This window comes from Hylobates moloch, unplaced genomic scaffold (assembly GCF_009828535.3).
Source record: "Hylobates moloch isolate HMO894 unplaced genomic scaffold, HMol_V3 SCAFFOLD_9, whole genome shotgun sequence".
NCBI classification, from domain to species: domain Eukaryota; kingdom Metazoa; phylum Chordata; class Mammalia; order Primates; family Hylobatidae; genus Hylobates; species Hylobates moloch.
In genome coordinates this window covers 9416867-9429416 of record NW_026652284.1, presented here as the reverse complement: position 1 = coordinate 9429416, position 12550 = coordinate 9416867, and the positions used below count along the sequence as shown (strand labels likewise).

The 12550-nt window shown below is 43.6% G+C and overlaps 1 protein-coding gene across 5 annotated transcripts in view; it reads right to left on the bottom strand.

Annotated features, from left to right (window-relative positions):
• Positions 1–12550, bottom strand: part of UBE4B (ubiquitination factor E4B) — a 153366-nt gene that overhangs the window by 103313 nt on the left and 37503 nt on the right. For all 5 annotated transcript variants that reach the window (XM_058443713.1, XM_032758862.2, XM_058443711.1 and 2 more), the window contains exon 2: positions 10324–10510. In XM_058443713.1, the coding sequence (XP_058299696.1) occupies positions 10324–10510 (187 nt within the window). The remainder of the gene's footprint in view (positions 1–10323; positions 10511–12550) is intronic.

The following is a 12550-nucleotide window of genomic DNA, read 5'->3' as shown; positions in this document are numbered from 1 at the left end:
TTTTGTTTTTTGAGACAGAGTCTCACTCTGCTGTCCAGGCTGGAGTGCATGGCACAATCTCGGCTCACTGCTACCTCTACTTCCCAGGTTCAAGTGATTCTCCTGCCTCAGCCTCCCCAGTAGCTGGGCCTACAGGTGCGCACTACCACACCTGGCTAATTTGTGTATTTTTTTGTAGAGGTAAGGTCTCGCTATGTTGTCCAGACTGGTCTTAAACCCTTGGGTTCAAGCAATCCTCCCACGTAGACCTCCCAAAGCACTAGGATTACGGGCATGAGCCGCCATGCCCAGCTGGGTATTTAAATTGTTTTCTCTCACTAAAATATAGGCCACATAGCCTACAACAGAACCTACTGTATAGGGAGATTTAAATAAATATGTATTAAGTGAAGCCTACATGAATTTAGAGAATTCAATAAATCAATGTAACAACCAACATAAACAAACATATAAAATAGATAAAACATACCAAGCAAATTTGGAGGGATAAGAATAGGCCAGGAACAGTGGCTCATGCCTGTAGTTCCAACACATTGGGAGGCCAAGGTGGGAGGATCACTTGAGCCCAGGAGTTCAAAACCAACCTGGGTAACATTGTGAGAACTCGTCTGCACAAATAATTTAAAAATTAGGATGGGCGTGGTGGCAATCTCAGCACTTTGGGAGGCTGAAGCGGGCAGATCACCTGAGGTCAAGAGTTTGAGACCAGCCTGGCCAACATGGTGAAACCTCATCTCTATTAAAAATACAAAAATTAGCTGGGCGTGGTGGCCAGTGCCTATAATCCCAGCTACTCAGGAGGCTGAGGCAGGAGAATTGCTTGAACCCAGGAGGTGGAGGTTGCAGCAAGCCGAGATCACGCCATTACACTCCAGCCTAGGCGACAAAAGCGAAACTCCATCTCAAAAAAAAAAAAAAAAATTAGCCAGGCATGGTGGCGTGTGCCTAGAGTCCCAGCTACTTGGGAGGCTGAGGTAGAAGGATCACTTGAGCCTGGGAGGTTGAGGAAGCAGTGAGTCGAGATTCCATTGCTGCACTCCAGCCTGGGTGACAGAGAGGGACCGTCTCAAAATAAAACAAAAAAACCAATTATAATAGGATATGGAAGGATGTTGTTCCCTATATTATATAAAGGAATAATACTGTTGTTTTGCCGGGCACAGTGGCTCACACCTGTAATCCCAGCACTTTGGGAGACCGAGGTGGGTGGATCACCCGACGTCGGGAGTTTGAGACCAGCCTGACCAACATAGAGAAAGCCTGTCTCTACCAAAAATACAAAATTAGCTGGGCATGGTGGCACAGGCCTGTAATCCCAGCTACTCAGGAGGCTGAGGCAGGAGAATCGTTTGAACCCAGGGGGTAGAGGTTGCAGTGAGCTGAGATCATGCCATTGTACGCCAGCCTGGGCAACAAGAGTGAAACTTCGTCTCAATAATAATAATAATATTGTTGTTTTTTAAAAGTAGAATTTTAAAAAATATGTAAAATGTTATTATTTATGACAGTTAACATTCTGTACAATAGATCACTAAAGCTTTTTCCTCTGATCTAACTGAAATTTTGTACCCTTTGACCAAGATCTCCTTCCTCATCCACCCCCATTCCCCAGCCTCTGGTAACCACCATCTACTCTCTATTTGTATGAGTTCAACTTTTTAAGCTCCCACATATGAGTGAAAACATGCAATATTTGCCTTTCTGTGCCTGGCTTAGTTCACTTAGCATGGTGTCTTCCAAGTTCATCCATGTTGCCACAAATGACAGAATTTCTTTCTTTTTGAAGGCTGAATAATATTCCATTGTGGATACATACCACAGTTTCTTTTCCCATTCATCTGAGGATGGATTATTTAGGTTGCTTCCATATCTTGGCTACTTGGAATAATGCTGCAATGAACATGAGTGCAGGTATCTCTTCAGCATATGAATCTAATTCCTTTGGATATATACTCAGAGTGGGACTGCCAGATCATATGGTAGCTCTATTTTTAGTTTTCTGAGGGACCTCCATATTGTTTTGTAAAATGGCTATATAAATTTACACTCTCACCAAGGTAGAATTTTCTTTCTTTCTTTCTTTTTTTGAGATGGAGTCTCACTCTCACCACACTGGAGTGCAGTGGTGGGATCCTGGCTCACTGCAACCTCTGCCTCCTGGGTTCAAGCGATTCTCCTGCCTCAGCTTCCAGAGTAGCTAGGATTACAGGCACCCGCCACCATGCCCAGCTAATTTTTGTATTTTTAGTAGAGACAGGGTTTCACCATGTTGGCCAGGCTGGTCTCAATCTCCTGACCTCATGATCCCCCCATCTCAGCCTCCCAAAGTGTTGGGATTACAGGCGTGAGCCACCACACCCAGCCAGTAGAATTTTCAATCAGATAAATGCCTGTGTGAAAATGCTCCAAAAAAATCAACAATGCATAGCCAGGAGCCTGAGAAAGTGACTATTTGTGTCTGTTCTCTGTCAAGTACACGACACCAGCATCTGCACCTCTTCACAAGTTCATGCCCTCATGCTAAACAGTGAGCCCCTAGAGGCCCCTGAGACTTACCCGTCCTGCATCCCTAGCTCTCAATACAGTGCCCAACAGACAGAAGCCATTTATTAACTATTCAAGTGCATGAATGGAAGCAGGATGAAGACCATTTGAGTCAACATGTTAAAGAATAATTTTAAGTTAAATAATCATTACGTAGGTTAAAAACTAGCAGCCAAAGAAAAGAAACAAATTCTGTTTCTGATCCAGACCCCAGAACTAGCCCAGAGGCCAAATATATCATCTGGCTTCTCACTAGTTCCAAAGAGGCCCCACTGTTCATTTCTGCTCCCAGAGCAGAGGATCTTTACCTGTGGTCCACAGATGGAAACAGATGTCAAGGGGCTGAAGCAGTTTGACTAGTTGCTAAGTCTTTCATTTAAATCATTAATAAAGAAGCATATAAATAACTATATTACAATCTTTAAAAATATGTTGATAACTATATTCCTATATAATTGTGTAATCCTATTTTATTACACACATTTAAAAGTAAATTTTGAGGTCAGGTGTGGTGGCTCACACCTGTAATCCCAGCACTTTGGGAGGCCGATGGAGGAGGATCACTTGAGGTCAGAAGTTCAAGACCAGCCTGGCCAACATGGTGAAACCCTATCTCTACTAAAAATACAAGAAAATTAGCCGGGCCTGGTGGCGCATGCCTGTAATCCCAGCTACTCAGGAGGTGAGGCAGGAAAATCACTTGAGCCCGGGAGGCAGACTACGCCACTGCCCTCCAGCCTGGGCGACAGAGCAGGACTCCATCTCAAAAAATAATAATAAAAGTATATTTTGAGAAGCCAATCAAAGGCTTCCCCAGTTTGCCAAAGGGAACCATGGAATGAAAACAATTGAGAACTCCACGCCTGTAATCCCAACACTTTGAGAGACTGAGGCAGGAAGATCGCTTGAGGCCAGGAGTTCAAAACCAGCCTAGGCAACATAGTAAGTCTTCATCTCTACAAAAAAATTAAAAAATTAGCCGGGCATGGTGGCACGCACCTGTAGTCCCAGCTACTTCTGAGGCTGAAGCAGGAGGACCACTTAAGCTCAGGAGTTTGTGGCCGCAACGAGCTATGGTCGCACCACTGTACTCCAGCCTGACTTTGTCTTAGAAAAACAAAAATGAAACCTGCCAGCTCTAGAGAGTATACAGGCAACTGAAAGACCTATTCCACTAGACCTAATAATCCTGTCAAGATGAAAATGGCTGATAAAGGATCTGTTGGGGGACTCTTGAGCAATCATGACCTCCTCTTCAGAGGTCACAATAGCGAGGAAGGTTAAGGCCTTCGTTGGATATACCCAAGATGTCTGATAGGCAAACATCAAAGAGAAGACAAGCATAATTCCAAAACAAGGCTGTAAAATAAAATCACCCGAGACAGTTAAGAAGTTCTGAAGATTAAGCAATCACAAATCATCTAAAGATAAGGGAAGAAACTAAGAAAACTAGACTGTCCTCCAAAGAATTTAATAAACACAGATATTAAAAAGGAAATGAAAGAACATCTCCTCCCCAACTAGGCTAAAAGCTCTTTAAGGAAAGAAACTGAGTCTCCCTCATCTTTGCATTCCCATGACCAAGTACTGTGTCTGACCTGCAGTAAGCCCTACATTTTAAATATAAAAGTAGCATAATCAGCCAGGCACAGTGGCTCACATCTGTAATCCCAGCACTTTGGGAGGCTGAGACAGGTGGATCACCTGAGGTCAGGAGTTTGAGACCAGCCTGGCCAACATGGTGAAACCCCGTCTCTATTAAAAATACAAAAATTAGCCAGGTATGGTGGCGCGCACCTGTAACCCCAGCTACTCGGAGGCTGAGGTGGGAGAATCACTTGAACCCAGGTGATGGAGGTTGCAGTGAGCCAAGATCGTGCCACTGCATTCCAGACTGGGTGACAGAGAGAGACTCTGTCTCAAAAAAAAAAAAAAAAAAAAAAACAAAAAAAAAAACTAGCATAATCAGTCTTAACTATAAAAAAAGTGGCATTTATCTGTAGGAAAAGCATCACTCATATATATATATAAAGTTCTAAGAGGGCCAAGAGCAGTGCCACATAACAATGCAGTAAAACATGAAGAAATGTCTGGAATGGCAAGTCTGGAACAGCAATGACCTGTGGACTTGGTTCCATAGGCACTAGTTATGTTACCATGTACATTTGAAATATTTTATATAGTAACTTTTTTTCTAATTTTAGAAGAAAATTAATAGACTGGGGATTTTTAAAATTCTGCTTGGCGGTCAGCACACCAGGAAAAACAGAGACAATCCAGCTGGTTGTGGTGAGAGGAACAATGTCAGCCAGCTGTTTTTCAAAAGAACTCAAATCTTACTTCGCTTCTAACATTTCCAAGAAGAAATATTTCTTTCGTTCATTCAGCCACATAACTCCTGGCATTTCCAGACTGCTTTCCATGTGCTAAGCACGGTGCTGGGGGTAAAGGGATGAGCAACACTGGCAAGGCTCCTGCCTAACCTTACATTCAAAGGGAAGAGGAGATGCAGATCAAAAACGAAGAAATAATATTCCCATTTGCAAGGAGGGTCTTAGCAGATGTAAGCAAGTTAAAATAAGCTCATACTCAATTAGGGTGGTCCCTAATCCAGTGGCTGTCATAAGAGGGAGATTTGGACACAGACACACACAGAACAAAGATAGCCATGTGAAGATGGAGGTGAAGACTGGAGTTATGTTGGCACAAGCCAAGAAATGCCAAGGACTGCCAGCAACCATCGGAAGGCAAAAGAAAGGATTCTCCCCTTGTGGGGGGGCATGGCCCTGCCAACACCTTGGCTTTGGACTTCTAGCCTCTAGAACTGTGAGAAAATAATACTGCTGCTGTAAGCCTTCAAAAGTTTGTGATAGGTTGTTACAGCAGCCCTAGGAAACCACAGAAGCAGATGGCACTGCAAGAAGCTGAGACTAGGCCAGGCGCGGTGGCTCATGCCTGTAATCCCAACACTTTGGGAGGCTGAGGCGGGCGGATCATGAGCTCAGGAGTTCGAGACCAGCCTGGCCAACATGCTGAAACCCAGTCTATACTAAAAATACAAAAATTAGCCAGGCTTGGTGGCGGGCGCCTGCAATCCCAGCTAATCGGGAGGCTGAGTCAGGAGAATAGCTTGAAACCGGAAGACGGAGGTTGCAGAGAGTCGAGATCGTGCCATTGCACTCCAGCCTGGGTGACAAGAGCGAAACTCCATCTCAAAAGAAAAAAAAAAAAAGGCTGGGACTACAGATGGGAGAAGCAACTGGAAGGACCCCCTATAGCTTCTCAATCCTTGCTTTAGTTACTTGCAACTGAAAACAGCCCAACTAAGAGGGCCACCAAATGACTGCTGCCAAGCACTCCTGGATGAAGGACTTTTTACCATGGGTGGCACCCCACCCAGTATTTGTCTCTGTTAGCACTTCTTGGCCAGGCATGGTGGCTCATGTGTGTAATCTCAGCACTTTGGGAGGCCAAGGCAGGCGGATCACCTGAGGTCAGGAGTTCGAGACCAGCCTGGCCAACATGGTGAAACCCCATCTCTACTAAAAATACAAAAACTAGCTAGGCATGGTGGTGGGCACCTGTAATCCAGCTACTTAGGAGGCTGAGGCAGAAGAGTTGCTTGAAACCAGGAGGCAAAGGTTGCAGTGAGCCAAGATCACGTCACTGCACTCCAGCCTAGGCAACAGAGTGAGACTGTGTCTCAAAAAAAAGAAAGAAAAAAAGAAAGCACTTTTTGAGTCTGGAACAAAAATTTCTCAATCACATTCAGTGGATAATAAATCTACCCACTAGACCTATGTCTAACTTCCAGGACCACAGAAAATAAACACAAGCCATCACCTTCCTCATGCCAACTGTTTAAACTCTTTAATGGACAGCTATCATATTTTCTTGAAATTTCTTTTTCTTTTTTGAGACAGGGTCTTGCTCTGTTGCCCAGGCTGGAATGCAGTGGTGTGATCACAGCTCACGGCAACCTCCACCTCCTGGGCTCAAGCGATCGTCCCACCTCAGCCTCCCGAGTAACTGGGACTACATGCGTGCACCATCACGCCCGGCTAATTTTTTGAATTTGTAGAGACGGGGTTTTGCTATGTCGCCCAGGCTGGTCTCGAACTCCTAGGCTCAAGGGATCCTCCCACCTTGGCTTCCCAAAGTGTTATGATTACAGGCATGAGCCACTGCACCTGGCCTGAACACAGAATAGATGTAATCTGTCTTAAGAAAGATTTTCTGTTTGTTTTTTCACTTGTTTATTTAGGAAATCATGAAAATCTGTTTATCCAACCCACCAAAGCATGGCTAATAATATCTAACTGTTTGTGACTATGAATAATGATGACTATGTGAGAAACACAATCAGGACTACTTGGCACAGAGGTGCCCGGGCAAGAACTAACCATTTAGGGAATGCCCAAGCCTTTCTGTTAGTTTGTGATAACAGCATATGGGCTGTTACACAATGTTGCACTTACGCTTTAGTGGGGCCCCTCTGGCTCTACACTGAGAACTGACTCAAGTGAAGCAAGGGTGGGCATGAGAAGACCAGTTAGGAGGCTGTTCCAGAAATCCAGGCAAGAGATGCTGGTGCCTTGGACCTGGGTAATAGCGGTGGAGGTGATGAGAAGAAACGAGGTGGTGAAAATCTGGTCTGCCTCTAGTTTTCTGACAGGTCTAGAGCAGGGCCAAGCAAGCTCTAGTCCACAAGCCAAATCTGGGCTACTGCCTATTTTTGTAAGTGAAGTTTTACTGGAACACAGTTACACTTGTTCATTTACATATGTTCTATGGCTGCTTTTGTGCTACAGAAGCAGAGATAAATAGTTCTAACCTTACAGCCTCCAAAGCCAAAAATATTTGCGATCTGGCCCTTAACAGAAAGAGTTTGCCAATCCAGGTCTAGAAAACATGAACTGTCATTTATTGAGATGGAAACCTGGGAGAAGATAAAATGTGAGGAAACAGCAAAGCTTGATTTGGGGCATGCTAGCTGTGACATGCCTGGTAGACATCCAAGCAGAGATGTCAGGTAAAGCGCCGGATGTGTCAGCCTGAGGTTCAAGGAGCAGGTCCAAGTTGGAGATGAAAGCTTAGGAATCATCAAATGAGGGTAATTAAAGCCAGGACACTGGATGACATCAGTAAGAGAATAAACCTGGATGGAAAGGACAAGAGGTTAAATATTGAGCCCTTGAATCCTAACATTTAGAAGTCAGGGAAATGAAAAGGAACCAGGCAAACAGTGAAGAAGGAACAGATACAGAGAATGCACGAAAACCAGGAGAATGGGCTGTTCTAGAAGCCAAAAGAAAAACGTGTTTCCAGGAGAAGAGGGTGAAAGCCATGTCTAACGAGGCTGATGGGTCAGACCAGACAGTGACTCAGAGCAACCACAGAGCAACCACGGGAGGCCTCGCCTGACTGCAGTTGATTCAGCAAAGAGTGCAAGGGCAGAAGGGGATGGGGAGGACAGGCAACTCATTCCAGAAGTTCTGCTGCAAAGGTTTTGGTGCAGAAATGTGGGGGAGAAGCTGGCAGGGGGAATTGGATCAAAAGAGTTCCTTTTGTTCATTCCCATGATGGGAAAAGTAATAGCATTATATAGGCTGTTAAAAAAAAAAAAAGGCCACATGAGATGGAAAATCTGATGAAGCAAGAGAGAGAAAGGAAGTGCTGGAGTGAAGGCTGAGTAACTGAGGGGAGATGGGATCTAGGGTCCAGGCTTCATTAGGAGCAGGGACAATTTGTGCATAACAAGAACCGGGCAAACATACAGGTAGGCAGATGGATGTGATGACTGAGGCTGATGGAGGTTCCCTGCCTAGGTTCTGCCTGCATCTGTTTTCTCAATGAAATATGAAGCCAGAGTTAGGTGTGGTGGCACATGCCTATAGTCCCAGCTACATGGGAGACTGAAGCAGAAGGATCATCTGAGCCTAGAAGTTTTAAGTTGTAGTGCACTAGGATCACGCCTATGAACAGCCACCACACTCCAGCCTGGGCAACACAGTGAGAACTCATCTCCAAAAAAAAAAAAAAAAGAAAGAAAGAAAGAAATGGGAAGCCAGGCCACCAGCTGAGAGAGTGAGCATGGAGAATGAGGTACTGCACACTGGAGAAGGTATGAAACAGATCAGCAAAGTGAGTGAACTGGGAAGCATGGTGCAACGGCCTGCCAGTATCAAGGGTCTACCTGAGTTTGTGATCCTGAATTTGATTTTTTGTTGTTGTTGTTGTTGTTGTTGTTTTTGAGACAGAGTCTCACTTCATCACCAGGCTGGAGTGCAGTGGCACGATCTTGGTTCATTGCAACCTCCACCTCCCGGGTTTAAGCAATTCTCATGCCTCAGCCTCCCTTGTAGTTGGAATTACAGGCAGGTAGCACCACGCCCGGCTTTTTGTATTTTTTTGTGAGACGGGCTTTCACCATGTTGGCTAGGCTGATCTCGAACTCCTGACCTCAACTGATTCACCCACCTTGGCTTCCCAAAGTGCTGGGATTACAGGCATGAGCCACCACACCCAGCCATGTAATCATGAATTCGAAATGAGACAGACATTTCAAAAGTTTTCAATTAGTTCAAATGGTTTCAAATGGTTCTGAGTTTTTCTATAGCCTTATTCCAGTGCATGAGACAGAATAGGTGGGGAATGGGATTTAACCAAGATCCTGGTTTAAATAAGCAAGTAAGACAAAGTGAGAGAGGTTCTCTCCAGGACAGATTCCAGCATTCCAGGTATGGCCTGACCAGGGTAAGGCAAAGAACACTGTTGTCAGTACTGTGTCCAAGGAAAATCACATTTAGAATCCTGAACCCGTCAATCCTACCAGAAGACCATCAGAGCTTCTCAGAGACATACAGAGGAAACATTATAGTCAAGGACCTTCTTTATTACTAATAGATGTTTTGGTTGAACCACATTAGGTATAATGTTTATATATATCTATAGTCTACATTGATACCTAACGAGAAGTACAGCAACAAAAACTCTGCAGATACTTTTAATTGACACATGATTCTAGATCAAGAAGACAGATGATTTAGAAGGCTGACTATCAAATTATTAGATGATATTATGATCAATGCAGGCCTCTTAGCACCCCCTTTACGCAACGAGAATCCTAATAGTAATTATTATTATATGACAATAATACTATATTTGATAGAAAAGTTCACAGACAAAAGAGAGATATTTTCAAATACACAGTATGAGAAATATCATCATTTCCCAACAAAGACAGTCCTGGATATCAAGCATCAGCTCATTTATTATAAAGAAATAAACTTTTACTTTTTAATGAGATAGTTCTAAAACATCCTATCAGGTAGTTTTATCCTCTGAAAAGTTAAAGAAAAAGTACTGTGCCAATGTAGAATGAAGACGAGGAAATCTGCAATTAGAGGTGTTCATTTTGACCATTATTTTAATCTTGCATTTTCAGATTATTTTATGTTAAAACCATCAACCAAATTCATAACATCAGCAGAACCAAATTCAGTCTTAATCATCTTGTCATCAGAGATAATACCTAAACCTGTTTGAAAAAAAAAAAGATGGAAGTTATGGAAAGAAAAGCAATTGGTTTAACAGATTGCAATAAAAAAAATGGTGATAACACAACACATTGCAATGATATTTAAACTACTGCTTGGAGGATTTTAAAGAGCTCATGTCTGCTTCATTTTAATCTGTTCTGGAAACATCACAACCATCAGCTTAACAAAAAGCTAAGAAGAATTACAAAAGAGTCCCAGGTATGAAGCTTGGGCTTACCTGATGCACCTATCGGGGAGGTAGCTGGGGTCATGTTGTGGACATTGAGACCAAGACTCTGAGAGGGTCCTGGGGCTGATGCCGCTATGGGAGGCCCTGGAGGGTTCTCCCTCTGGGGAGAGGTGAGTGGGGTGGTTGGCTGAGAGGTCTGTCCACCAGCAAGTCGTGCAAGGCGCCTCCGTCGAATCTACAACATAAGGGGAAAAGGGCATTCTATAACTAAACAGCAGAAACACAATTCTGCCAGAGAATGACATTATTCATAACCACACCAGAGCTTAACAACTAAATATGCCTTGAGCAAAAGTACTCTTCTGAGAGAATAACTCGCTCTACCAGTATTCTTACAAGCTCTACCACTTGAGTTTTTAACAACTGTATCTTGGCCAGGTTCAGTGGTGCCTGCCTATAGTCTCAGCTACTTGGGAGGGTGAGGTGGGGGGAATCGCTTGAGCCTAGGAGTTCAAGACCAGCCTGAGCAAAGCAGTGACACCCCACCACTAATTCACACATACATAAATACACACATACATACAAACATAAATACATATATACTGTATGTTAGTTCCCTTACCATCTCTGTTTATCACACCTCCTTGGCTGATATGGTGAATTTACAGTAAGCATATTACACTTTATTTTAGAGAGAGTCTCTCTGTCACCCAAGCTGGAGTGCAGTATTTCAATCATAGCTCACTGCAGCCTTGAACTCCGGGCTCAAGTAATCTTCCCATCACGGCCTCCTAAGTATCTAAGACTACAGGTGCACACCACCATGCCCAGCTAATTAATTTTTTTTTAATTTTTGACAGAGACGAGGTCTCACTATGTTGCCCAGGCTGGTCTCAACCTCCTGGCCCCAAGTGATCCTCCCACCTTGGCCTCCCAGAATACTAGGATTATGGGCATGAAGCACCATGCCCAGCCTATGCTTGTAACACACTAAAGCTTGTTATTTTAATAAAATGACCTAACTTTGTCACTTAAAATAGGTAAGATTTAAAAATAAATAGCCAATTGGCCGGGTGTGGTGGCTCGTGCCTGTAATCCCAGCACTCTGGGAGGCTGAGGCAGGAGGATCACAAGGTCAGGAGTTCGAGAACAGCCTGACCAACATGGTGAAATCCTGTCTCTACTAAAAATACAAAAATTAGCCAGGTGTGGTGGTGTGCGCCTGTAATCCCAGCTACTGAGGCAGGAGAATCACTTGAACTCAGGAGACGGAGGGCAATTGCAGTGAGCTGAGATGGCGCCACTGCACTCTAGCCTGGGCAACAGAGGGAGACTCCATCTCCAAAATAAATTAATGAATAAATAGCCAATTTAATTCACTAAAACAATGAGAAACAAAAGTTATACTAAGACACAAATTTAACCATCGCTTGTAGGAGCAAAATGATCAGGTTTTCTTTTTTTACTTGATTCAATAAAAATACAACCTGCCACTTCTTCCTTTTAACATATAATTAAAGAGCAACACCTTATTGAAACAGAGAAATTAATCCATTCATTCAAAATGTATTTGTTGAACTCCTACTAACAGCAGGGCATCTCCAAAAGCTTCCTAACAGATTTACCCATGTCCCCTGAGCAAAAGCCAGATGTAAAAAAAACAGAGTGGATGATTCCATTTCTATAAAATTTGAAAATAAGAAAAACTAAACTATACCATTAGTTTGGATAATGGTTATCCTTGGTGGGAAAGGGGCAGGAAGAAGCTCGGGAGAGGCAAGAGTGAGAATCTAGGGATCTGGTAATGGTGTTTTTTGTTTTTTTAATTTTAACTGGATACTAGTGTCACAGGTATGTCCACTTTATGAAAACTCACTGGGTTGTATACTTACAACTATGAGTAATCAGTTCACGGGTATTCATCTTATTCTTCTTCATAGTTTATATGTTAAATATAGTTTTCTGTATAGAATGTATTTTTTTTTTTTTTCTGAGACGGAGTTTCGCTCTTGTTGCCCAGGATGGAGTACAATGGCACCATCTCGGCTCACTGCAACCTCCCCCTCCCAGGTTCACGTGATTCTCCTGTCTCAGCCTCCCAAGTAGCTGGGACTACAGGCATGCACCACCACACCCACCTAATTTTAAATTTTTTGTAGACATGGCATCTCACCATGTTGCCCAGGCTGGTCTCAAATTCCTGGGCTCAAACAATCCTCCCACCTTGGCCCCCCCGCAAAGCGCTGGGATTACAAGTGTGAGCCACTGTGCTGCG